Here is a 27,684-nt window from a genome sequence, read left to right as displayed (position 1 = left end):
AGACGCTGACTGCACTCTCGCCCGTCACAGCTCACCAGATACGACTGGCAGGAGCCACATAACATTAGGACCGGTATCTTTGTTTTTTTCCATGACATTAAGGCACAAGCACTTTTTAGAGGGGTTTTACAATAATAGCTTTGTGACAATATTTTATCATGTTGCATGTTCTGCTGTACTGTCTGCGTTAGTCTACAGTCAGGTCCTTCTAAACCTTCAGGGAAGGGTTAACAAAAAAGTTGGTCTAAAAATGTCATAAATAAAATTAAAAAAAAAAACAAAACACCAACCTATTAATTTAGGATACTTTACATATTCATGCTTACTACAGAACTAATCAGAACTGCTCATTAGTATGGCTGCAGGGACTCACTGCTGTGTATGAGCCTATGTGCCCCTTCTGGTGATATTTTGAAGGGTTCTGTAATGTAAATTTATTAACACAATGACAGGAAATGTGACCAGTGAAATGTATGATTTTCACTATGAGGGCTGGCCTGGCCCTTATCAGCGTTCTGAAGGAGGGACTATGGGATTGTTAGTAACATCACTGCCTGTGGTAGGGGATTATTAATAACAATTCACTGCCTATGGTAGGGGATTATTAATAACACATGACTGCCTATGTAATGGGATCATTAGTAACACATCACTGTTTATGTTATGGGATTATTAGTAACACATCACTGCCTATGTAATGGGATTATTAGTAACACATCACTGTTTGTTATAGGATTATTAGTAATACATCACTGCCTATGTAATGGGATTATTAGTAACACATCACTGCCTATGTTATGGAATTATTAGTAACACATCACTTTTTATGTTATGGGATTATTAGTAACACATCACTGCCTATGTAATGGGATTATTAGTAACACATCACTGCCTATGTTATGGAATTATTAGTAACACATCACTGCCTATGTTATGGGATTATTAGTAACACATCCCTGCCTATGTTATGGGATTATTAGTAACGCATCACTGCCTATGTTATGGGATTATTAGTAACACATCCCTGCCTATGTTATGGGATTATTAGTAACGCATCACTGCCTATGTTATGGGATTATTAGTAACGCATCACTGCCTATGTTATGGTATTATTAGTAACGCATCACTGCCTATGTTATGGGATTATTAGTAACACATCACTTTTTATGTTATGGGATTATTAGTAACACATCACTGCCTATGTAATGGGATTATTAGTAACGCATCACTGCCTATGTTATGGGATTATTAGTAACGCATCACTGCCTATGTAATGGGATTATTAGTAACGCATCACTGCCTATGTTATGGGATTATTAGTAACGCATCACTGCCTATGTTATGGGATTATTAGTAACGCATCACTGCCTATGTAATGGGATTATTAGTAACACATCACTGTATGTCATGGAGAAGGGCTACTTGCTTTACACACCACACGCCACTGACTATGTACTGTAAAATAAAATACCATAAATTCAAATGAACAACCATTTCAGCAGCTATGGTAATAAGGATATCAGGATTATACATTATATTTGAAATGACTTAAAACTTAAATGGATGTATCTGACTAGGCAGAACGCTGAGAACTGCCTACTCTGTGAACTTTAGCTGAGGTACTGGGCCGAGAGAGAGGGGCAGGAAACAGCCAGAGTGCTGAGGACCGCAGGGAACGGGACGTCCACAGTCCTGCGTGGCCTGGATGCCAACACTGCATATCACATCACCCTCAGGGCCTACAACAGCGCCGGCGTGGGGCCGGACAGCGCAGTGGTCAGCGTCACCACCAGGAGGCCCCGTAAGCAACTGTATCTCACTCATTCCAAAAGCAAGGGGAAGGGATGAAGGATGCCAGATGGCAGGGTTCCTGTGGTCCGTGTTGACTGCAGTCCTGTTTTAGATGTTGCACCATTTAAAGAAACCTGGCACGTCTTCCAGTTCTTAGATAATGTTATTCATTTGATTCTCTAAAACTTTCAAACTAGACCCAAACTAGACCCAGCGTTCATTTTTTCTAATAATATTAGTAAATGTCCGTCAAGGAAAAAAACAAAGACACACAGTGGGAGTGACTGGGTGAGTGAAGTAGGCAGGCAGTTACAAGCCAGTTTCATCAGGTGCTTCATATGTATAAAACAGAGAATCTGATCTTATCAGCATATGCTGATGTCTTGTCTAAATGTACAGGTCTTTTTAGATCTGCATTATTTGAGCAGCTTGTTCTCTAAACATAGCTTATAGATCTATGATGATGATGATGATGATGATTCATATGGCAGGCCTTATGCTTATAGTGCACTGTGTAAAACTAAAGGTTTCTCGGTAAGAGCACCACATGGTTGTATCTACCTTCAGAGCAGGGTCCACTAATATAAAGCTACAGAAAATTACAGAAAAGTTATAATTAAGTGTTGTATAAAAATATAGTTTATCAATCTTAAGGGACTTCCTTTCTCAGTTTTTTCCTGCATATACATAGCTGGATAAAACACTATTGCCTGAAGAGAAATTATTCATTGTGGAAAGTCTTGAGATATCAGTTCCTACTCTTTAACCCTCGGGTCCGTAACCTACGGTTAAGTCCTTTCCATTTTTGTTTGCTTACCTCAGCACCAAGCCAAGCTCCAACGAAAGTCACGTGGAACACGACAAACTCTAAAATCATTCTGAAATGGGATGAAGTCAGAGCTCTGGAGAACGAATCAGAGGTTTTGGGTTACAAAGTAAGAACTAAAAATACTACCACAGTCCAATTCTATCCTTGGAAGAGGAGGCTATTGTTAAACAACTCAGGAAATTTTATGAAAAACTACAGATATATTCTCGATGAAAGGGCTTGGTGAGAAACCACCAGTCCATATTCTCCAATGTACTGCCCAACATTCCAGAGACCGTACTATATTCTCTAACATTGTGAAGCTTTCTGACCCAGTGCTATATACTGGGCTTTTCTTGTGAAGGTGATTTACAAGCGGAGCAGACACAGCCATCAAAGGGTGGTAGAGACTAACAGCACCTCCTTGGAGCTCTCTCTACCTGTGGATGAGGATTACACCATCCAGATCAAAGCGATCAGCGAGGGCGGAGAAAGTGGCAGCAGGCTCATCACCATCCCAAGGATAGCAGGTTTGAGTCTAATGACGATCATTAGTTACCACTTACCTACTGTGTACGTTGCAGTCATATAGGCACCTTACGCCTTTTGATAATAGTTATTCAAATGAGTTACTGCACAGAAATATGCCCTTGACTCAATGCTTTTGAAGCTTCTTGGTCCATCTCGGCCGATGATGTTTCTTTTCGCAGCGGATGAATGAAATGCATATGTAGTCAGGGCTAAGGAGGGCTTTAATATTTGTTTGTTTATTTACTTATGGCAAGGTTATGGTTGTGACATGCTTCACGTTTTGTGTGCTTTTGTGGGTCTGCGGTGAATTTCATGTGCCTCTCTTCTGTTCTATTTCCTCCCCGTACGAATGCTTTTCATGCTTTTCAGTAGCACAGTCAGTGGGCGCAGCGGCGCACATCTCCTTCTTCTCTGTGCTCGTGACGCAGCTTCTCTCCTGCACAGCACGGACTTTGTTATGACAGGCAGCCCGAAGCCCAGAAATGGCGAACAACTCCTAACGCCACCCGCAAGTGGACACCTTTCAGTGGGTTTGGCAAACCTCCTTACAGACCTTTCAAGTGGAGGATTGTTTTTGACCACGTTTGGAATACTGATACCAAAGCTGCTGTGAAGACAATGTTGGGGGTTTTTGTTTTGGTTTTTTTTGGTTTTTTTTGACCCGTGAAGCTTCCTTGAGCTCATAACTATTAACTATACCGACGAGATATGTCCAGCATGGCAATGAAATGTTTGGTACGGTTTTACTCCTTGAGGACTGATACATAAACGAGGACCCCTTAAAAAAAAAAAGGGAAAAAAAAGAAAAAAAAAAGGATTCTGACACTGAATCTGAATTCTCTGCCTCTACAACAGACTGCTAATGTCGTTTGTACATTTAACGTCTTCATAAACCTGATGGATGTTCTGGTGACTGTCTCAACAGGACACACATTCTGCAACGCTTCATATTCTGACCCGCGCTGGTTTTTACATCCTCAAACATGGGTCTTGCTGGATTTCAGTCCATAACTTCACACGTATCATTTCTAGACTGTGTTGTCCCATTAAGTTGGTTCAGTGTATTGTCCCCAGCCTGTAAAGAGTTTACAGTCCCTCATTCTGAATAAGGTCCCTATTTTTGATTTGGCTTGCAATTAAGAATCTATAGCTGCTGGCCTCATCAGGACAGAAAAGCTCCTTAATTGCCTTGAATCCAAGTCCTTAATTGGCTAAGCATCAAGAGCCACGCTTTGCTAGTGCGTCCCCTGGTAATGAAAACAGTAGGCCTATTTAAGATATCCTCAGGACCAAAACAGCCTTAAATACTAGTAACTGTTCATTTTATTTGCAAACTCTTTTGTGAATTATGTACTCTGGCAGTGTTTTGAGAAACAACAGTTTGGGTTTAAACAGACCAGCATTTTAACATTTAACATTTTTGTTTCTGTGTAAGCTACTGATTGTGGTTGTTTAGTTACGGTATGTTGGTTTCAACACATTCTTTTACAATCAGTCAGTCTTTTGCATGAACTGACATGACTGGCTTGGAAAATAGTATTTGACTGGTCTGTCAGCTTTTAAATAAACAAAGGAACGTGACTGTAGTATTTTTGTGCACATTTTGTACACAAGTGCTGAATTATGCACAAAAGATTGTGCATATTGTGCTGAAATATTGCACAAAAATCATGTCAGCATATGTCAAATATCTACCTACTTTCATGTACCTAATGTCAAGTCCAAAAGTTCAAAATGACTCATACCTGTATATTCATAAATATTACAGTTAATAAATTACGCAGGGTTTAGGGTTCTGAACAACAATGCCTATCTGAGCACTGCAAGTGGTGCTATGGTGCGTTTCATAGCTATAAACAGTCATGAGTGCATGTTAAGTAGACCTAAGTGTTCATGAATTGTTAATGAGAATATTCAGCGGGACTATTTCGGTTAAAACTTGAGTATACGTTTAAATATAACCGCTTCCCCCTTGTTACAGTCACTGTGGTACTGTATATTGTCTAGACTGCTATTCTTCAGTAGACCAGATGAGGGCAGTGCATAACAGAAAAGTATTCGAGAAAACAAATCGCCTCCTGACGTCCGAATCGCAGCGCAATTGATTTATAAGACTGCAAAGCATTCATTGACTGCTTTTATTTATTTTAAACTGAACACTGTACAGCAAACACGGAACCAAGCAGTAGGAAGTACAGATTAGGAGAAACAGAGGCATAAACAGCAAAAGAAGTAGAAGATCCTGGACGTTGCCGTACATCTCCCAAAGCCTCTTCCTTTAGCGTTACATTTCATGTGCCTGCACGGCACATGAAGGGGGAGGGCGACCGAAAGGCTGAATCACAAGGGAAGCAGCGTCTGCTGACCTGGGCATTTGAACACAAACGCGCCTAAGCTCCAACACTCTCAGTATAAGAGTTACGCTGTAAAAGGGAAGCTCAGGATCGGCACGTTAATCCGTTAAGGGTTTATGTGTATATTAATGATCTTGGTTTAGAGATGCAAGGTGTCGGTTAAGAAGGTGATGCTTGGTTTGGAATTAAGATAGCAGCTTCTCCATGGCACTTTCGTACTATTCTAAAGAATAACTAAGGGCGGTTATCCACAGATTGTGCAAAGCCATTGAGTAAATGGCACTGAATAATGCATGTTTAATTTCCTAACCACAGTTCACGGTAGAGTACAAGAGCCTGACAAATCCTGGTTTTTACAGAAGCTGCTTTCTAAACTACAACTACTCTAACCTAGGACTAATTTAGAGGAGGGCAGGTTCAATTTCCGCAGCAGTAATCTTAATTATAATTATTGAATGGTGCGTACGTCCTGCATGACCAAAGACAGGAGTCATAATTAATCGATTAAATGAGTGTTATGAAATGTTTTTGTGATGATTTCTGGAAGCGGAAGCCAAACATGTCAGCTCTGCATCAAATGAAACGTGTCCTGTACTAAATGGTACCTGGTATAAATGAGTGCATCTTTAGTTCCAACTGTCAGCTCTGCTTAAACCAAGAATAAATATTTTAGAATATTCAAATTCTACATTTTTCATATCAAGCCATTTCATTCCAGGATTTTAATTTGTTGTCTTAATTTAAACCTAATCTCAAAAACCACCCCTCTTCTGCTTATATGTCTTAGACATCTACTTCTGCCCTTGCCATTTTAAAGTTGAGGAAGGCGTTGTAATATTCACAAGGTGCAGTTCATTGTTGAAGGTCCATAACAAAATCATCTACAACAAGACACCTCCAAGATAATAATGAAAATTAGGACCTATGACCATTGATCTTCATCCTAATAGATCATCCGATACTCATTTAGAAGTATAAGAATATACATACAAGTTAGTCCATTCACTCAAAAAACATTACAATACACACATCTGCAATCATTCTTTAAACTGTTCCATCACTAGTGTTACAGAGGGAGGCTTGTAAAGAGAATCACTGTGTACACACTCCACTGAAAATAGAAATCAACGGCTTGTGACATCTACCACAAGGAATCGTCAGACTGAAACACACCATTACCTGTAAAGTGATCTTTTTGATATGTAATAAGACATCCTGTTTAGAAATAGCCCATTTTTACAGGGGACTGGGGACAGAGCGAAAGAGAATCACACCACAAAGAAGGGTGGGGGGGGGGGGGGGGGGGGGTGGGGGGGGGGGGGGGGGGGGTTGTAGTGTCTTTTGAGGTCTGTGTCAAGCGAGGATCTAAAAAGCCATATGGCAGTATTAGTGTTAGCTTCTCCTTTTATTTCTCTAAAAACTAGTGGAACTGCATGTTACTAACAAATGGACAGTTTCACATGCATATTTTCACAGTTATGCAACAGACTTTAACATTACGCATTGCTAGCATTATGGTAACTACAACTTCAAATCATTTTTTTTCTTCATTAAGGATTAAAAATGCACACAAAATATTTTGGGCATTCATTATTTCTCCAATTTTGGAATTAAACATTTAAATAAACTTTTTATAACCACATCAATCAATCTGACTGTACTGAATAACAGACATGGGGAGGTTTTGTGTTTAATATTTAATCTTAGTTTTTCTGTTACCTCTTAGAAACTTGTCAAGAGTTATAACAGGGGTTTCCAAGTCCAAATACACATTAAGTTCAAGGTTACACTTTCCAAAAATGTCCCTATGCTGTTCAAGACCTTAACTCTTAACTCTTAACATGGTGGAATAAATTGAAGCAGATGACTCTTCTGAGGTTGGGTAGTTTAGGCATGTTTTAAAGCAGTTTCCCGTTGCTTTCTCCTCTCTGCTGCTAAGAGTCAGCCACTGCTTCTTAGAAGCATGTTCTGTCCATAGTTGGCACAGAGCATGTGCTTGCGTCCAGCAATCTGCCTGTCCCCTGTCACCACCATATGGGCCTGTTTGATGAGTACATTGGATTGCCGTAGTTGGTTTTGGTGCTATTTGTAATTTGTTAATTTTGCTGACCTGTTTCTTTGTCCTTTGCCAAACCATGTTTTGCCACATGCAAACAAATGGCAAACAATTTAGAATCTAACGGCAATCTAACTAATCAAGCAGACATGAGCAATGTAGCTGACTGTAATCTGGGGCAAATCATTGCAAAAAGAACCACCCTTTGCCAAGATACCCAATGAATAGTATTGTCCTTAACACCAAAACAAATGATAATTCAGAAGCTTGTCAAATGGCCCAGTGCATCATGCATGATGACATATTTCGGGCTGAAGAAGAGTAGAAAATTCATTATGCTATGAAGGTGACGGTGTGCCTTCTGGGTATTCTCATAAACGGAGCTCCTCTGGGTGCTGCACTGCACAGGACTTTGTCTCCAGGGACTGTACAGACCCAGATTTGCCCGGCAGTCGAAAGCTCCTTTTTCAACTTTTCACAACCACAGTGAACATAAAAGCAAAAGAATGTGGGTACATGGTGGGTGTAGAGTTTGGGTTGTATGCGTATCCGTATGCAGAAGGTCCAGTGGGCTGGGATAGGTGAGTGGTGGGTGTGGCCCACGAGCATTAGGGGGTTTGAAATCCTGGACTTCTCCTGCACGTAGTCCCGAGAGCCTAAGAGATCAGGACTGCAAAAAGATTGATATAATGAGTTGTGCTTAAAAAACATACATTTTTTTTTTGCATTTGGTGGATGTTCTTATCCAGAATGACTTAGATATTTATCAAGTGTCTGGCAATTGAACACATTGACAGCATTTAAGCATTTAAGAATTCTGACTGAAAGGCTTTGCTCAGGGGCCCAACAGTGGCAACTTGGCTGTGGTGGGGCTGCTTTTACCAGCAAGTGAGTCAACATAATTTTTGTCTCAAAGCTAAGGATTATTAAGACATTCTTTGTAAGACTTGTGCTAATGTTTTGGGGAATGTTCATGGAGTCAATTAAAAATTCATTTAAAATGTTAGGTTTTTCAACTAAATAAAATTATTTTTTAAAAATCATTTATAAATATCAGTGTAAAAGATGTCACAGAATTCTAAGCGCTGTCAGATGTTATAGAGCAAGAACTATGACTGAGCTTTAAAACTGATCCGTAAATTCCAAATGGATTTTATTTTTTGAGACACGTTTTACTGTGACATTCTCATTCTCTGACTGCAACTGGACAATAATGCCTCAGTCTTTTTTTAGTACTTTCCAGCCTTTGAAAATGTACTTGTTCTTATCAGCTCTACCAAGCTTTCAAGATATAACATAAAATGCCCATTGTATTGACAGTGATATGTTATTATGACTGGGTCAAGACACCACACATGCCCCAATTTGAAAAAAAGCCAATGTGGCAGATAAACACATGAGTGAAACCATAAGTGTTTATTTTCACAGTGAGAGGATAAATTAGGCTCTTGGGGACTGGCTATGACAAATACCTTGGATTCCTCATGTGGGTCTTGTGTGGAAGATTCTGTTTCCCTGACAACTATGGCCTTGGTTACCAGCATGTCGGGGTGCTGCTGCTTGGCTTCTTTTATTGCCATGGCAAGCGCCTGGGAAAAAGCAAATTCACAATTAAACAGAGAGATACTTTTATGCATGTTTTTATATTATTCCCGCTTGCCTTTAAGACACTTCTAGCTTTGTTCTCCGCAAGAAGGTACCTGATCTTGATCAACGTCATCATCTCCGGTAATGATAATCCTCTTCTCAATTCTTGTCTCCGAGTATCCTCCTTTCACAGTCTATAGTACAGAAGCAGATATTAAACTCACTCCTGGCCAGAGGTCAATAAATGTTATTTAATTTCATCTTAAATTCCATGATTTGATTTAAAAAGAACACACAATTTTCCATTACCTTTGTAACATGTGTTGTGGTAGCTGATGTCACATTCTCTGTTACCATGAGAGGAGACCCAGACCCCTCTCTTCCCAAAGACCCAAAACTCACCTGCCCAAGAAAGGAATAAGGATGCGTTAAAGGGTTGCATCCAGTGAACACTGTGTAGTTTGTGCAACTAATGTCCAAACAATGTTGCTCCAAAAAAAGAAAGTGAAAAAAAAAAAGAAAAAATAAATGTGTTAGATTTTGCTCCGTTTTGCTCTGAGACATTTGTTTTCTGTTTGGACTACTGGAATAGGAATAGTTCAGTCAGAACAGTGAGAAATAAATATCTAGACAATACCACCAATACTTTGGAAAAGGCATAGACATAAATATAGTTCACAATAATTTACTTATTCCAGCATAGGCATCATTTGGACATTCACTGGTTTGAGCTATGCTGATGCAAACTTACAGGAGAGATCCTCTCCATCATTGTGAATGATGCTTCCCGCAAACCACTCATGCCGTGGTCCTACAACAGGGAAAGATATCTCAGCATGACCTGTGGTCAGTTTTGCCAATAACTACAAAATTCAAATTACATAGCTCATTCACTATAATAGGGACACTGTAACATTTCTCCAACAAATGGGCAGCTGACACATACATTGTCATGGGCTAAAATAGCTACCTGGTCTGCAATCTCCATAATAGTTGTGGTGACCTCTGATCCGTTTGGCTGGGTCTCAATCTTGACTTCAGTCTTCCTCAGGGCCTGAGAGGTGAAAATCTCGCTGCTCTCTGTGTTGTGTGGCTGAAAGCACGCTGCGTCTGAACCCTCTCGCCTCACTGACTGGATATTAGCAAGTTCTGCAGATTCCTTCTTCAGAGCTTGAGCAGCTTTCACTGACCGTGGTGCTTTTTTTGGCACAAATGGCTTGAAAGGGAAAGAGATGGTGGCCAAAGGTCACATTGTGACAGAGTTAGAAGTCCTAACAAGGCTTGAGATTCTAGGCAGTGTCAGTTTAAAGCACTGGATGGCGTAAAATGAAGCATGGGTCAGAAAAAAAAAGAAGAAGCTGTGAGAAACGTAACATAGAAGTTTGAAATTAAAACAACCAAACCTGAATGGACTGATATTCGACTATGGAAGGCATCACCATATGGAACAGAATTAGCATCAATCATGAACTGAAATTCCCATGTAAATTCATGCTTTGTATTGACTCCCTGTAGGATGCAAGAGAAAATAAAATGATATGATCAAACACATTAACACAGACACATACTTATGCATCTCTGCATTAGGTGGTGGCTCCGTTTCTACACCAGAGAAGAAGGATCACCTACCTCAGGTTTACGCTCTTCCATGGGCTTCTGCTCTACAATGGGCTTGGATTCTTCCACAGACCTCCATACTTCTACAGGTTTCTCGTCTGGAAGGATGACGGGGTCAGCCCCTAGTATGAAGGCTGGATGGGTTGGTCGGTCTGAAAGACTAAGATCAGGCGAGAGGTCCTTTTCTCCCAGCTCAGACATACCTCTGGAGAACTCCTCCATCCCTGTCTGAAGGTCCATTAGGACGGTGAAGTCCACCTCAGCCTCCAGGCTGGAAGTGGAGCTGACGGTGATGCTGGAGCATTTGCGTTCAATGCCCAGGTGGGTCTCTTTCAGATACAGGGCTTCTGGGTCGGGATCGTCTTCCGAAACTGATCCCAGTCGCCGCTCCCATTGTTCTCTCTGATGGAAGAGAGGATGAGTAGAGCTGAGAGAAGGAAAACAATCATATAGTACAAGATAATAGAACTTAAAGTAAGCTTGGCAAAAGAATAAACATGGGCAGCAAGAACATGAGGCACGTATAAAAAATATAGTGTTGTGAATGCTTTTTGATAGTCTACCTAGCAGTGATCCCGTGAGACAATTAGAACATGCCATTTAGGTAATGACACAAGTCTAGTGGGAATGCAGATGTTAGTTAAAACTAAGATGGATTGATTGAAATATTTTCTCTTCAGAACTGGGACATGTCTCTGAGGGAGGATTAAGACAAGAATATGCTGACAGAACTTGATTGACCTCTGTAGCATACTCCACATCGTGCTCATAAATGGCCCATTAAATAAATTCCCCGCCATAAATCACCCTTTCCAGTTTGAGTTCTCAGAGGTTTCAAGCCACTGAAAAATCTTGGTTTGCTGCTGAAGCAGGCTTTAAGTGTTGTTATTAGTTATGAATGATGTTTCCAAATTGTGTTGGGGTTTTATTACATGCAGTGACAAAACTCACTTGTCCCGCTCCCGCATTCTGTGCAGTGGGATGAATGCCTTTTTTTTTTTCTTTCTGTGATTATGTAGTGACTTTGGAGTCCGAGCAATTGATTTCATGCTACTATGGTATGAAAACAAATATGGGACCTTAGCTTTGGCATGAGAAAGATGCTAAATCTTAAATATGTGGATTAGCATGATGCCAGAAGAGGGTCAGATGAATGGAAAAATGAGGCACCTGGGATTCCTCCTGAGGTTCCGCATGAATTGCTGGAGTGGGGAGGGGCTCCTGGTGAGATGAAATAATAGGAAAAGTAATGCAAAGTTAGAGCACTGGTGTGTTTGGCATAAGGGCAGGACACCTTAATTAGTTCCATAACAAATTGCCAATTAAGTGCAGTCATGTAAAAAATTAATCAACTATACACAAATACGCATGTAAAACTCCTAGTCTCAGTTACCTTAAGTCAGTACACAGTCCTGAGTCTACAGAGTTACTGAATATCAGGCATGTTGCACCCCCAATGTAAGAGTAGTATGGTAGTCTCAGAGTACAATATTTCCATGTTACGGATCTTAGAAGTCATTCTGCTAAGTCTTGGTATAGATATGACACATCAATATATCAAAAGTCAATTCTTATATGATTTAGCCCATAGGGGTTTCAGGACCAAAATGTCTAAAACTACCAAAACTACCAAAGCAATGCTCATGTAGTACACAAATGTGTACTGATGCCAAGTTAACCAGTAAGTCCTAAGACTCTGTTTAGGCTATGCAAGTTGACACACAGTGGGCTTCTGATGAAAAAAGCTAAAATACGTCAATGTTTCTCACCTTTGAAAGACAAACTCATCTACAGCCAAGCAAAATGGCAATTCTGAAGCCTTTTACACTATGACAGCATATAATTCCATCCAAGGAACAAAGCCCAGCTCAAACAATCACTTATCAAATTAACTCTGTGTCCTGCTCATGAGCAATTACACGGCCATTTTTGAAAGTCTTGCTTGGAAAAGCCTCTACATTTGCAAAAATGGCATTTTAGCATAACAGCATGGTGCCTTTTGATTCCTAACAACAACCTTTCTCATAAAATGGTACCAGAGAAGGACTGTTTGTAAGGAAAGGCCACAGGTACAGTGGGAATTTGAGGAACGTGAGTCTGAAGCTTAAGCAATGAAAATTACATGAAGGATCCTATGAGTTGTCTCAAATGTGCAAGCAGATGTTGAGCTGTGAAGAGGAGGGAAAGGGGAAAAAGAGAAAGCACATCCTCATCTGATCAGCCAGCTATTACAACACCTAAAACCTCCATCAGCCAATGTTTAACATTAGATTGCCAATGTGGGCATTTCACCCATCTCTGCTCAGATACAGGTGCTTTATGTTCTACAGGTGCGTGTACTGGGAGGTAAAAAACTGTAAGATATGGATGTGCGGGTTCATGCGATGCCTATAGTTCCTGTGAGTGACAAGCAGATGCCAAGCAGTTGTTACCACTGGTTTCCTCTTGACTGATTCTAAGCTGGAGTTCTTGAGGCTCTGGCTGGAATCAACAGTGGCACTATCTTGTTTGTATCGTGCCTCTCTCATCCTCTGGGATTTTGCAAGGGGATATGAAGAAGTCATTTGATCAAGTGCAGAAAACATTAAGTTTGATTCATAGTCAGACAGTGGGGAAGGATTTTCTAAGTAATCCTGGTCAACATCAGGGCTGAGTGTGTGGTTTACACCGCCAGCCACATCCTGAAATTGTTGCAAATCTGATTGTGGAAGCTGGTTTTCTTCACTCTCTCCACTATCATGACCATTAGCAGTCAGGTCTCTTTTAGTAGGTGTGGAAATCATGCCTACATTTCTTCTTGTATGTGTGAAAAAATCCATTATCTTCTCGCTTCCAGATGATGCTTCCTTTGACTTTGTTCCCTTAGACTCATTAACTGATCTTGCAAAGACACTGTCACCTTTAGTGTCATCTTGCCGCTTAACTCCTTTGTTTCCCTTTAACTTCTTCGACCTCTCAGGCTTCAAGGGAACAACTCGTTTCACCTCGGATTGAGCAGTGTCACTCTTAAGTGAATCACTCCGTAGAATCCTGGAGTCTTTAGCCTTGTTTTTGTCACAGGAGAGATCCGATGTTTGGGACCAAACGGTAGTTTTGCTTTTGTCTTTTATACTTCCCGTGATTTGCTTCTGGTATCTACTTCCGTTATACTGATCCCGCATGTGTTTGTCTATTGCAGCATTAGGAGAAGCCTCACCCCAACTTCTCTCCTCATGGTTCCAAAAGTCTGGGCACTTGGAATCTTCTTCACGGCTTCTGCCCACATGCCTTCTTTCAGTCCAGTGCCTTTCAGTCTGATATTCATCATAGCCATTTGCATGAACGTTGCTCTGCACCTGACTCCTGTAGAGAAGCCTGTTATCCACACCAGAATGTGTATCTTGGATATGTGTGTTCTTTAACGTGGAACTTCTGGCCCTTGTTCTTTGAGGCTTCTCTGGCGAGTTGTTTGCTTTCTTTGCCGTGACACGGCTTTCTTTTATACCTTCGTGAGTCATATGGCTTTTCCCTCCCATCACTTCCTCTCCTTCATGGTGAAATTGAGTAAGTGATGGGTCTACTCTAGCAGAGCTCCTGCTGTTTTCCTCTTTTGAACTGAGGGTCAGGTCTCTTTGACAATCGTCTTGCTTCTCAATCAATAAGGGTTCCTCAGAGGCCTATATATCAATATAGAGTGAACAGTTTCAATGGCTTGTGAGTGTTGCTTATACATGCTATCATTGTCACCAAAATTTTCTGTATGTTATTATGTACAAGTCTGATGCAGATATGTTACAGTATGTAAGACTCAGAAGCTGTTTAAATTGAGGGGATGAATTCATAGCAACTACCAAGTGAACAGTACTCTTGGAAAGCAGCAGATGTGTTTAAAATGTTGCCTAGAATCAAGACAGACACCTTATGTACATAAACAATGGCTGCCAATAAGAAGCATTAGAACAAAATTCATGCTGTTTCAGAACCCATTTCAGAAAGCTTCCATTTAAACACTCTCTTTGCACTTGCCAGTTGTATGACATGGGGGTTCAACAATCTCCCCTTAAAGCAAGACAAGTGACTCATTAAACAAAAAGACTCATGAAATAACAATCATAATCAACTGTTTTGCCCAGAGAGGGAACTGCTCAGAATAGTACTGACTCACAGTGACTGTTACATGAGACTAATCATATGACAATCAATGTCCACTTAGTTAAAACTATATTTATGAATGACCTGCGGAGCACTGCACATTAAAGGATATAGCTCTTACACTCACAGTTTTTTTCTCTGGAGTGCTGCCAGAGGAGGCCGCTGACAGACGCTTCTCTCTGTGGACCAGCTTGCTGTTGGGTTCCCTCAGTGCTCTCTTCAGCTCATTGATGCTGGCCTGATGCTTCTGCAGTACATCTTCTGGCTTATCAAGGAACTGCTGCAAAGCAAACCCGTCAACATGGCAAACTTGCTCACCACAGAGTGTGAAAATAAAGTGTGAAAATATGTTAAATAATTGCAGCAGACTTGTCAATGGGGTGTCTTTTGTGTTTTCTTTGCAAAGAGTCTTTTGGGAATTCACATATATTACAGGTACCTATCTTAGCTATCTCATACATAGCATTTTTCTGGGAAAGTTGCATGAAATTAAATATTTACTTTGAAGTCATAAAACTAAACCTGCCAAGTGGAGGCTGGACACCACTGTTCAAAAACACACCACATATAAACATGACACATGCTTGTGCAGTTAATGGATCTCCATGTTGGCCCAGTTTCCAGAAACCTCCACACTTAACACACATATGACGAGAGAAATTCTAAAGGGAGCCTATCGAAGACAGTGCGACTCAGGCAGTGGATGTTCCAGAAGTAGTACCTCCTGTTTAGGGCGTGGGGCCAAGTCCTGGTCCGACTGAGGAGGGGGATGAGGGAGTGAGATATAATGCGAGGCGAGGCAGGGCGAGGCGCAGCGAGGTAGAGGCGGGGGGAGAGGTACAGTGGCAGGAGTGGAGACAGGGAGGCAGAGCATGGTTGAGTTTAGAAGGCAAGCAAGCAGCCAAACAGACAGAGCAAGTCTTATATTCACACACTATAGTCAGCCATGGAATTGCAGAGTGGACAAAGTTGTGTCATTGTCTCCAGATACAGGCCCAGATGTTTGTTTATAAATGGAAGGTTGAGCACACATTTTAAACCCAAATTTTGTACCCAGACCAGTGACACAAATGACTTCTGCTCCCCTATGACATGTAGACCATACATACATAAATACATACATACATACATACATACATACATACATACATACATACATATGTAAATGCTGTAGAAATGTGACCCCGAATCCCAAACACATCTAAATTAGGATGCAATATGTGGGCTACCCTTTGATCTATCTAAGTCAACATGGTATTCAAATGAACTAATTTGGCAATATACTCAAACAGCTCAAACAGCTCTGCTCTGTCTCTACCATCTGTTCCTGCTCTTTTCATACCTTAAACCAAAAAGCACACACCAAACTGGAAGTATATACTGAACTAATGACATCAAGCTGATACAAATGTATTATGCTAGGCTTGATAAACAGAACATAAAAGCAACTAAAAATAAGAAGAAACACTTCTATGATCTGAAATTTGAAACCATTCTAATTTCACTCCAACATTAAGAAATGGCCATTAATATGAAAATATAAAAACTGATTCAGCCCAGAATACGTGGACTGGCTTGAGTGACATGGAAAAGCCGTGTAGCAATCATGCTCTATGGCATGGCTAAAATGGTTAACTCACTGTTCATCATAATGGACTTCACAGCCATGCTACTTGGAACTATGCAGAGACAGACACACAGACAGACACGTAGATCAAGAGACAGACGCTAGACACCATAAAATACCTCTGCCTTAGAGTCTAGAGGAGAGGCCGGCTCCTCGCCCTGCCAGCAAAAAAAAAAAAAATGGAGGAAAGAGCAATTAGTGAAAGCAAGGGGGAAGGGTCACAGGTAGCAGAGAAGGTCATCTGGATTGAGTAAATTTATAGAGTAGGAAAGGCAGGAAATTGTACTCATAGACTAGGCAAAAGTCAGGAAAAAACAAATTAGGTTGAAAGGGAGGAGAGATTAAAAAAACAAACATCCAGACATAAAAAAAAAAAACCCTTTAAATCTGAGTTCAGGTAAGGAGAGGCGGTGAGGGAGGGAAAGAAAGAGTGAGAGAAAGAAAACTGAAAAGAACAGCAGGAAGAAAAGAGATCCAGACGGTGAAGGGAAGCTGGAGCAGGATAGAGAGGTCTAAGAGGAGATGGATTGCACTTTGAATTGGAAGAGAGAGCCGACGGTCAGCGTTATTCGGGTGTTAACATAATGTGGTTCGGACCGTTGGAGCCAAAAGTAAACCTCTGCTATTCTAGGGATAACGGAATCAAATTGCTCACGAGGCGCTGATTAAAATGCACAAATATCATTACTCAGTCCCCTTGAAACTTATCAAATTAATCTGGATTACAAATGGCTTGCACACATTGTCCTTGCCATAAAAAATACTACCCGCACAGGTATTCAACCCTTTCAGACATGTACTTGGTAGAACCATTTTTTGCTGCAAGTCTGTTGGAGTAGGTTTCTACCATCCTTGACACGCTGTTTGGGAGTGATATTCTTCCGTTCTTCCTGGCAGATTTGATCTGGATCGTTGAGACTGGTGGGGTGATTCTTGTGGACCGCAAATTTCGAATAGTGCAGCAGATTCTAGATTGGACTCAAATCTGCATTTTAAGTCAGCCATTGTTGAACATTAAACTTTTTGTTGTTCAGTTCCTGTGTTGCTTTCATATTATACCGCTGAAAGCAGTATGTCTTGAAGCAGGATGTCTTGCGCTGTCTCCCTGTTTTTTGCACCTTCTGTCCACCCTTCAGCATTAACATGATCAGTCCCTAGTCCCCGTTGAGGATAAAAATCCTTTCACTCCAGGGCTGGTGTGTGTTGAGGAATGGGAGGTGCTTAGGTTTGCGTCACACACACACACAGTGTGACTTTGGCTAATAAACCTCCATTTTTGTTTCATCTGATGACAAAACCTTATCCCACATTTGAACTGGGTCACTCTGATATTTCAAGGCCAACTCCAGACACACTTTGATGTGCTTTCTCTTCAGTAATGGCTTCTTTCTATCCACTCCCACCCCCCCACCACCACCATTCAGACCATTTGTATGCAGAGCTCTTGATATCTGACGGATGCACCTTCACACCAGTCTGACTCACTGAACCCTGTAGCTCCTTCACAGTGATTGCTGGACTCTGAGGCTTCACTCACAAGGCCCCCAGGCAGTGCCTGAGTGGTTTGATGCTGATTTAATTTCATCAGAGTTGATACAACAGTGCTCAGTTGGATATTAAAACACTTGGGGTATCGTTCTATGGCCTGTTTCTATTTTGTGCATGTCTATAACTTTGTCTCTAATTTCTTCAGAATGCTGCTTGCTAGCTTTCAGATTCAGTCTTTTATAGTCTTCTACAGTCCTTCATGGTTTTCAGACTCATAAAACGTTTTTAATGGGTCACAGGTAGAGGGTAACAGTAAGCCAATTGTAGTTATGCAAACAAGTAATTTTCTTACATATCACATTAAATTTATTCATTTTTTAGGGTCAGTGTTAAAATAAAATATGACCCAGCACAGCCATTTGTAATCCAGATGAATCTGGTGCCTTTTAGGGGGAATGAATACTCTTGTACAAGAGACTGTATATTGCAGTTCTACATCTAATTTGATTTAAGTTGTTATATAGATGAGTACCTAAGGAAATGTGAAGAGATATAGTCTGGCAGGTGTGAGTCTAATTTAACTCTATTGTAACTGCTTTAAGTATTAAAAGATTATTGCTCTTATTCATTATCCATTGTGTATTACCCTATTACATTAACTACCTTCAAATGAATTAGCTGCAGAATGAGCACTAGTTCTACTGTACCTTTAACTCCATGGCCTTTGAATGAGTGACTCTGTCTTCTAGTTCTTTATCTTCAGCTTGGTACTGGTCATGGTCCAGGTCCTGCTCCTGACTGTGCTCTATGTAGTCCCGGTCCAGATCGTCTCGAGGCAGACTAGTCGCAGGTTCACTTGCGGTGTGCTGGGACAGCCTGTCCATCGTGTCCCCTAGAGCAGAGGCTAACAATCACACCCAGTCGTGTTATAAAGCAGTACGGGTGTGCATGTAAGTTCAAAGCTTCACAGAGGCCTTGTTTACATGGATTTCTTTACTCAAATGGAATTATTCATCTTAAAGTCACGTTCTGTTGGTGTCTTTTTTGAGAATACAGCCAATGATCAGTATATCCTGCTCATAACTGTAGAATATGCGCGTGCACACACACACACACACACACACACACAAACACACACACACACACACACACCTGTTTCCAGCCACATATTTCTAGACATATATTCAAGGGTGAAGATAGTACTTTTGTTTTTGTGCTGGACTGTGCTGGTAGAAACCTATACAACATACCTCCATCTAAACTGCGCGACAGCAAGTACCTCCGGCTCACTGATCGCTCGAACTGAGGGGCTGGCCTGTCAATCAGCGCGCTAGCCTGACGAGTCTGGGCCTGGGTACGCCCACTGTAACGAAACTTTGAGCCAATCACCAAAAATCCTTTGGGTGGGGGTTCAGGGGAGACCAACCTAAAGGAAAAGCCAGACCATCCAAACAAGCTTTAGTCATGCATGAAATAATTCCTCAAAATGTTAGTTTTTGATGGAAAATTGTCTTCTTGCATTTAATACATGGCAGGTACTTTCCAGTTGGTGCAAGAAAAGACACATGACAGGCAAAAAGCTCCCAATTATTCCATTAAACAGGAGAGAAGAATCAGCACACAAATTCAACCCCCTCAGACTTGTCCTGGCAGGGTATTGCTTCTTACTGGGGGGATATATTTAACAAGCGGCTCTCTGCCATGGCACAGTCTCAAGGATGTTACACTGAGTAATAACTTCATTCAAGGCACAAGAAGATAGGTGAGGGCTGGGTGGTGCGGCAGATGTGAGGAGGTGAGAGCCTACCTGAAGAATGTGTGGTGTTCAATGCAGACCTTCCACAAGCGCTTAGAGGCCCGGTGGTTGGGAAGCTTGAAGCCAATGGTGCTCTCAAACTGCTCATACTGGCGGTGTGGGGGAGTGTTGTTATTTGTGGCATGGAGGTACGTGGGAGACAGAGCAGTGTGTTACTACACACGAGGTGGAGGAATGGGTGCAATTGAGATCATTGGTATATAGAACATGCCCACAGGCAAGGCCTGCAGATTTGATCTTATGAGAGGTGAATACATGCCCACTGTCTAGCAGCCGATGGGTGTGTGGATGTGCCAAAGTGCATATAAACTGTCTTTCATCAGTACAAGCCACATAGCCCACAATCAACCGAAAGACACCCAAAATTGGGTCCTTATGCTACTAAGCATATGAACATATGAAAAGTTAATGAGGAAGGAGTACAAAGACCCTGAGATTCTGGACTGGACTCATAACTCATTCATGGAAGCTGAAAGAAGCAGCCATGCTGGATGTACTGCTGTAGATAATCACATTAAGAGGAGAAAAGCAGGCCAGGCAAAGTGAGTCGCCCCCAGAGTGAAGACCACAGAAGTCTAACGCAGATAAACACCTCTAGGGCTCCTTCCCTTTCTAAGCTGCCCCTTTTTTTCCTCATTGCTCTGTGTATGTCTTTCTCTCTCTCTCTCTCTCTTTAGATACCTTTAGGGCACATTTGCTTTGCAGTTTGTGACTATGTTGTTGAGAAATAGAATCAGAAAAACTGTGATGTCTCTTTGGCATGATAAGTTTATTCTGTTTTATCTAATTTCTTCATGCACTGATTTTAAACACTACTGCAGTAACATATTCTTTATCTAATGAAGAACATATTGCCCATTAAAATTTTACTTTGCTCAATAATATACAGATAATAAAATTAACATTAAAACTTTATAGCACAAGATGGTTCTTTGAAGAATCTTTTCAATATCTCTCTCCCTCTGTCTGTCTCTCTCTCTTTCTCTCGCCTTTGCAGAAAAGATGTTAACTTAAGATCTCCGCAGTGTTTGGAAGACTGCAGTATTAGATGTATGGTTAATTGATCACATCGACATGTGAAGGATGAAACATACATGAAATCCAGCCAGTTTGTCTCCTCTAAACTCTTTAGTTGACTAGTGGGAATGGTTATGGAAATCATTCCCTTATCTATGCTCATCCACATGTTAAGTAGTCTAGCATGTATAAACAGTTTCCAAATTCCACTTCCCAACCTTGGCCACCCATATATAGGCATTTTAATAAGTTTGGTACTCTTAATAATACATTTCATGATTTGTGTATCCTGTAAACATGCATACATGAATATTATTAGAAGAAAACCTTGAAAAATTCAAAAGACCTTTTTCTCTACCTCTCCAGGGCGGATTTTGATGTAAAAGTTGCTTCTCTTATAGGAGATTTTGAGGATCTTTGGCCAGGCAAATCGGTTAATGCGCAAACGGTCTCTGTAGATTAAAAGACCACTAGCGCACACACCCAGCATTATATCAATGCCCTCAGAGTCCTGTAAAACAAACAAACATGCACAATACAATTGGAAAACCTAATTAGAGAAGCTATACTTGTTTTGACATCACATGTGTATGTCACAAACATCCAACTGTATCATAATAAACAAAACTGCATTCCCAAGGTTTAACAGGTAACTATTATAAAGCTTTCATTATCATTGTTATTATTATTATTAGTAGTAGTAATAGTAGTAGTAGTAGTAATAATAGTAGTAGTAGTAGTAGAAGTAATAGTAGTAGTAGTAGTAGTAGTAGTATTAGTAGTGGTAGTAGTAATAGTAGTAGTAGTAGTAGTAGAAGTAATAGTAGTAGTAGTAGTAATAGTAGTAGTAGTAGTAGTAGAGGTAGTAGTAGTAGTAGTAGTAGTAGTAGTAGTAGAGGTAGTAGTAATAGTAGTAGTAGTAGTAGTACTAATAGTAGTAATAGGAGTAATAGGAGTAGTAGTAGTAGTGGTAGTAGTAATAGTACTGGTAGTAGTAATAGTAGTAATAGTAGTATGCACCTTGGCATGATGGAGATCAACTCCATACATTGACAGTTTCTTCGCATTCTCCAAAAAGTTCATCTCAGCCTCTGCAGGACTCATGCCCCTACCGCAGAGCACATCATCATCATCATCATCATTATCATCATCATCATCAGCCCACCAGAACATCATAAAGAAAAGGAAAAAAATAGAAGTGGAAAAGCTGGAAGGTGTGAAGGTGAAAGGTTCTCTGCTGCAGACAGGATTTCCATGAATCCCGTTTTTTGTCCGAAGATGGCGCTGATTTGTACATCCTCCTCCTTCAGCCTGGTCACTGGCACACATTCAGCTCCCACTGAGCTGCCTGTCTGGATTTGTAAACTGGCTTCGGCTCAAAGTCAGCGGGAGCACCCGCTGTGTTTCTGGGTAACTTGCTCTGAGTGCATGACCATTTTATGATTATAGATGGATTTATTTTTATTACCATGCTTCTATCCTTAGATACTTGAATGCCAAGCTAAAGCTTTTGCGTGCATGCATATATGTGTGCGTGCTTATGCACAGCTTGCCGTTTGTTAAGGTATATTCGACTGTCATTTTGCTCGGCAACTGTCCTATTTTTTGTAACAGATAACTGATTACTGCAGTGATGTTCTCTGAATATGGTCTCACTGTTTCGAGTGCATGTGTTATGTTAATCCAACCTTTTCTTTTCTAAGCTTCTGTAGTTAGACTGCGCCCTTAATTATTCATACAGTATAAGCTGATTAATTTTCATACTAGATAGGTTAACTCTTGTTGAACAGAGCGCATGCATGCGTGCATGTGTGTGCGGTGGAGCTTCCCTTACCTATATGTGCGGTGGAGCTCCATCACCCTTTCCTCCAGCTCCCGCGTCTGGTTGGGTGCGAAGCGGAACTCGCTGACGTAGTCGGGGGAGTGCTCGTCTGGGTCATAGTCACCCAGCTCAGCCTGCACGGTGTAGGAGCCCAGGAGGGCGTGTGTGACAAATGAACAAGGCAGGCGACCCGAAAGCATGTCCTCCCTCAGCTGCAGGCACAGGTAGTACCTGAACACACACACACACACACACACACACAAACAATGACAGATGCTCTGGCATTATGAATGAGTGACCAATGCTGTGTTTGCTTCTCAGAGCTTGCACAAGAACATGTCAGGTGAAACCCACAAGCTGAGGATCAGTGAGTTACAAATGGGAGTGGTTCAGGCCGGTGCAAACTTTCTGAAACTTGAGGAAGGAAATAAAAAGAACACTTTACATTTGACATATTAACTTTTGCCCTTTTATCTCCACCCGCTTAGATTATATACATAAGATGATATGCGATAAGTACAGTATGCTTTGGTAACAAGAGGCAGGCACCCTGTGTGAGGAGTGTCCAGGTGAGAGGTGAAAAACAGAGTCGGGCACTCACCGGGTGATGTCTTCTATCAGCTGAGAGGGATCAGGGGGATAAAACTTGACAGCAAAGGAAAACTGCCAGGAGCCTACTGTAACCAGCCAGGCAAAAATAATCAGTTAGGACAGGGACATGGCGGGATATGCCTGTTCAAAAAGAGTCCACCGGAGTCTGGAAATATACTTTTCCTTTACCTCCTACTGGTGTGGTGACATATGTGGAAGAACAAAGGGCAAACGGCTTTTCCACTACACTTACCTCGGATTTGTTTTTTGATCTCTTTTGAGGGGTCCAACCAGTTCTGAAAAGGAAGGAGAGCAAATGTGTTGTGAGAGTTTGGCGCTCTCTGAGAGTTTGGCACTCTTTCAAGCAATGGTGTATTAGAGTGAGCATAAATACTGGTCAGCACATTAATATTCCACACCCATAAAGGCATTAGGGAACACAGAAATGTCATCTCAGTCCCTCTATACTAATTTAAGGTCACCCAAATCTGAATAAGGATCTGAAGGGTTTGTGTAACACACAATAAACACACACAACAGAATTAAGACAATTGTAACATCTCTCAACTGTAGTGTACTGCAAACTTGCAGAGTTCCAATATCCCAATATAGCACACACGTATCTCAACACAAGTGTTATCTTGACGTTTGTGTACCACACTGTACTGTACTCCCCCATACAAATACACTATACTCAGTTAAGATGTCGTGAAAAATGACAGTCGACTTCCTAAAAACTCCTCAAAACTCCCTAAAAATAGCAACAAAAGCGTTAAGCGCAAACTTCCACAACCAGACGTCTCGTGCGCAGTCTCTCTGTGAGCTGCTTTGTTCACAGCCTGGCTCCCGAGCACGAAGCTGTTAGTGACACCCTGCTGCCTGCTACTCCCCGGGAGAAAAAAAAAACACCAGCACCACCGACACCACTAGCACCACCTTTTCCTTCTCTGATCATGCTAGCTGTCAGTGCCATGTTGCTGTCGCTGACACCTCTGTGAAGCTCGCATGCTCCCCGGCTCTTGCTAGCAGAGGCTTCAGAGTCTTAATGGGGCCAGCTGAGACCGATTTCACTGCCAGTGGTGGGGGATGGGGGGTGCAGCGGTGGGCAACACGGCCTGCCAGAGAGCGTGTCGCTGTTTGAGCTCAGCTTGGCCAGGGGGTTCCCCTGAAGTAAGGGCAAATCAGCATTGATCAAACTCGCCGTTGCCTCACAGACCCCCAGCTAACGTGATTCATGATCTCTGGCAGTGGCAAAATTACATGTGTATGACAGAGCTGGCGGGACTACATTTATTTATATAGATATATATTTATATAAATATGTATTTATATTTATTTATATGGCGTTTGAAGGAAGTCATAAGGCGAGCAGCACAGGTGGTGCACAGCATACATGCAGAAGACTGGGAAGTCTGTATAAGTGGTCTATGTAGTGGATGTCGTTAGTATAATATAACAAATTGACTGCATAGATTATATGCATATTGTGTCATACTAGTCATAAGAGGAGTGAATTGAGATAGTGATGATATAGTAAACTCAAACCTTCTGGCTATCAGCATCACAAAAGGTCAGGCCAAAGTAGTCCTTCTCCAGCAGGTTCAGATGCTCACACACCATATCCAGTAAGACTTGCCCCTTACAGGACTTCTGTCACAGCACACGCACACACACACACACACACACACACACACATGCACGCATGCGCGCACACACACGCGCACACACACGCACACACACACACACACAGAGAAAAAGAGAGGAAAAAAGACTCTTTTTATGCTCTCTTAACTGGACACTACATTTATGAAGACCTTTAGCATCATATTCTCTTTTGTTCTTCCAAGCTTCTAGCTATCTTTATTGTCCTGTAAAACTGAGGAGCATATTGAGCTTAAGCAAGTGCATAAATAAACAAGAATATCTAGATTTATGGTTTTGCACACTCTCCTATTATGAATTCATAGCTAAGTCTCTGGACCACCTCAAAGCTACAGCTGCACAAAAGGGTGGCAGACGCAAGGTGCTTGAGACACTGATTTTGTTGAACAGTGCAGACCACATTAAGCTTAAGCAGCTGCCAACGTTATTAGTAAAATCTAGTATTATGGTTTCACAGTCAGGTCATATTATACAGTTGAAGCTAAGTGTATTGGATGCCCTCTAGGCCACACCCAGCTTTTCTGCACAAATGGGTTGCAAAGGTGAGGTCCTTGAGACACTGGCTTTGGCAGAGCTGGTCTACAAAGACACAGAGCATTTGCTTCCCAGGGAGCCTAGTTCCTGCAGTGACAGGGAGACAGAGCAGCTGTTTCCATGGAAACAGAAGTGGTAAGGGCTTTTTTTTTTCTTTTTTTTTCTTTTTGTATGTCTCCTCCCAATGTCTAATAGAGAGGAGCAAGAAAGAGGAGAGAGACAGAGAGACAGACAGAGAGAGAGAGAGAGAGAGAGAGAGAGAGAGAGAGAGACAGAGAGAGAGAGAGAGCACACTTCCTGGTGTAAAAAGAAGACCCCTTACGAATGAAAAAGACATGGATGAGTTGGTGAGGGAGGCCCTCAATTACCCAAGCACATTAGAGTGGGATTTAGGAGCAGTTTATTATTTCTTGCCAAAATAATGAAACCGAAGCAGTTGATTCTGTTGGTTCCCCAAGCAATGAAACCCATCCAGAACAGCAGATGAGTTTTTACCCTCATTGCAGTCTCCACACAAGGGACCCCCAGCACACTTGTTGCCGAGGGTGATTCATGGAGGGTGTATGCCCGCTAATCAGTAAGCATGGCTGCCATGATCAAGTACAGTATGCTTCATCAAAAGCACAAAGCGTAAATATGGGTGCACCAGTATGAAATTTGCCGGTGCCAGTGATCAGTCTTCCCATGTTTACATCTGCCAATATTAATCCTTATACAGGTTTGTCACACTTAAGAATAAATATTGCTGTTCAGAAAATAAACATTTCATTTTCTCTGCAGTTTACTTTATCTGGTGATTCTATGCGGAGCCATGACCATAGCCACTCATCCATTTCATAGGCTAATCATTGTATCATCTGTACCAAATAGCTAACTGAGGGCAAAGCAGTGATTCTATGGAATTATTTGCTGATACCAATGTAGCCCCAATATTTTCATGCATCCATATACATAATTGTACACATGCTTGAGAGATCAGTTCCATGTGCATTTGTATCTGCAGATTTAAGGAAGCGGTAGGTTCCCATGCAGAGTTGTCCTTCAGCACAGGAGAGTTAATCATATACCAGTAGTGCATCGTTATGGATGGCATGTGAGCTCAGGGGTCAATCAGGAGTGAGGAGTCAATTACTGGTGGGGAAACTTTTTTCCAGGGGCACTTGATTTATTACTTCAAATACTGTCCCTCATTCAGCGCATTTTGATCAGGGCTATCAGAATAAGAATGAGCCACTGCTTTAGCCACTGCGCATATCGACACGCCCCCAAGCAAGCCGTCGACCTTTTCTGCTCCTTCTTCTGCTGTGCCGTGCCATTATTTGCCTAGTGGCTGCATGGTGAGGGCTAACGCCTGCTATAAAGCCCTTACCCAGTTCTCAGCTACCGGGTGGCTGACGAGGGTGCAGATGACCTCCAACCTTTTAACTGGACAGTATGTTTTTTCTCGGCACATGCCTTGGCAGATGTGGAGGAGAGCCTGGCGCAGGGCCGTGCTCGTGCAAAGCTGCACGTCCGTTCTGTGTCGCTGCAGGCCAACGTAATCCATCGGGCAAGAGGAGCCCCAGGGTGGGCCCACTGCCATGGCTTTGATCTACGACCGGCGCGTGGGGTGCCCTAGAGATCGGGTAGTATACAACAGCCCTCCACTCCTCCAAACATCACTCCACAGCTAGCGCAGAGCAGTCACACACATGCAGTCATCTGTCATTATGAGAGCTCCTCTCTAGTAAGAAAGGTGGAGCAGTGCATTGTGGAAGATTGATAAGCGGAGAGATATAAGAGATTGTCTTCATCACTATTACAAGTAGTGCTTTTATATGTGGACTTTCATATATATGTATAAAATTCCCCACTCATTCTCCTCCAGGTGGTCTTTTTCCTTCAAGCTCGGGATCTCTACCAGAGGCCTGCGTATCTTAGCTGTATCTTAGCTGTTCCCGGGACTGCACTCTTCTGGAAGAGATTTCGGATGTTGTTCCTGGGATCTGCTGGAGTCATTCTCCCAGTTTGAGGTTCACAGGAACCACCTTCCCTGGCACTTTTACCTTCCCTTGGTGCCCTTGGTATTTCTTGAGCTTTTCGTGTTTCTTGTACCTGATGTTGAAATCACTTGGGATTGTTAGATCTGTCACATTTATATTTACATATACAGAATTTGACAGATGCTCTTCTCCAGAGTGACTTACAAAAGTACCTTGTTTGTTTATACTTATAGAATATATCCTAACCAGTACAGTAGGTTACAGTTCAAG

At 41.7% G+C, this 27,684-nt stretch overlaps 2 protein-coding genes across 11 annotated transcripts in view; one reads left to right on the top strand and one right to left on the bottom strand.

Moving 5' to 3' along the window:
- The window catches only part of cntn3a.1 (contactin 3a, tandem duplicate 1), a 55,529-nt gene extending 50,825 nt beyond the window's left edge, over positions 1-4,704 (top strand). The window contains 4 exon segments of the mRNA XM_027017941.2: positions 1,615-1,801; positions 2,614-2,726; positions 2,964-3,129; positions 3,500-4,704. Coding sequence (XP_026873742.2) covers positions 1,615-1,801; positions 2,614-2,726; positions 2,964-3,129; positions 3,500-3,591 — 558 coding nt within the window. The 3' untranslated portion in view covers positions 3,592-4,704.
- A 2,110-nt stretch (positions 4,705-6,814) lies between these two features.
- The window catches only part of si:dkey-178k16.1 (band 4.1-like protein 1), a 40,002-nt gene continuing 19,132 nt past the window's right edge, over positions 6,815-27,684 (bottom strand). For 2 of the 10 annotated variants that reach the window (XM_035522528.1, XM_035522527.1), the window contains 21 exons: positions 24,782-24,886; positions 23,490-23,532; positions 23,247-23,322; positions 22,658-22,876; positions 21,844-21,931; positions 21,170-21,334; positions 19,798-19,895; positions 19,241-19,416; positions 18,698-18,894; positions 16,622-16,660; positions 15,597-15,632; positions 15,003-15,155; positions 13,177-14,400; positions 11,915-11,965; positions 10,757-11,146; positions 10,098-10,343; positions 9,879-9,938; positions 9,437-9,529; positions 9,241-9,321; positions 9,013-9,129; positions 6,815-8,210 (listed from right to left, as the gene is read on the bottom strand). In XM_035522528.1, coding sequence (XP_035378421.1) covers positions 8,205-8,210; positions 9,013-9,129; positions 9,241-9,321; positions 9,437-9,529; positions 9,879-9,938; positions 10,098-10,343; positions 10,757-11,146; positions 11,915-11,965; positions 13,177-14,400; positions 15,003-15,155; positions 15,597-15,632; positions 16,622-16,660; positions 18,698-18,894; positions 19,241-19,416; positions 19,798-19,895; positions 21,170-21,334; positions 21,844-21,931; positions 22,658-22,876; positions 23,247-23,322; positions 23,490-23,532; positions 24,782-24,886 — 3,663 coding nt within the window. In that variant the 3' untranslated portion in view covers positions 6,815-8,204. The remainder of the gene's footprint in view (positions 8,211-9,012; positions 9,130-9,240; positions 9,322-9,436; positions 9,530-9,878; positions 9,939-10,097; positions 10,344-10,756; positions 11,147-11,914; positions 11,966-13,176; positions 14,401-15,002; positions 15,156-15,596; positions 15,633-16,621; positions 16,661-18,697; positions 18,895-19,240; positions 19,417-19,797; positions 19,896-21,169; positions 21,335-21,843; positions 21,932-22,657; positions 22,877-23,246; positions 23,323-23,489; positions 23,533-24,781; positions 24,887-27,684) is intronic. The other 8 variants (XM_035522534.1, XM_035522535.1, XM_035522529.1 and 5 more) reach the window with 8 other exon arrangements.

Source organism: Electrophorus electricus, chromosome 24 (assembly GCF_013358815.1).
Source record: "Electrophorus electricus isolate fEleEle1 chromosome 24, fEleEle1.pri, whole genome shotgun sequence".
Classification (NCBI taxonomy): domain Eukaryota; kingdom Metazoa; phylum Chordata; class Actinopteri; order Gymnotiformes; family Gymnotidae; genus Electrophorus; species Electrophorus electricus.
The sequence above is the reverse complement of the archived record's forward strand: the minus strand, read 5'-3'. Positions and strand labels throughout refer to the sequence as shown.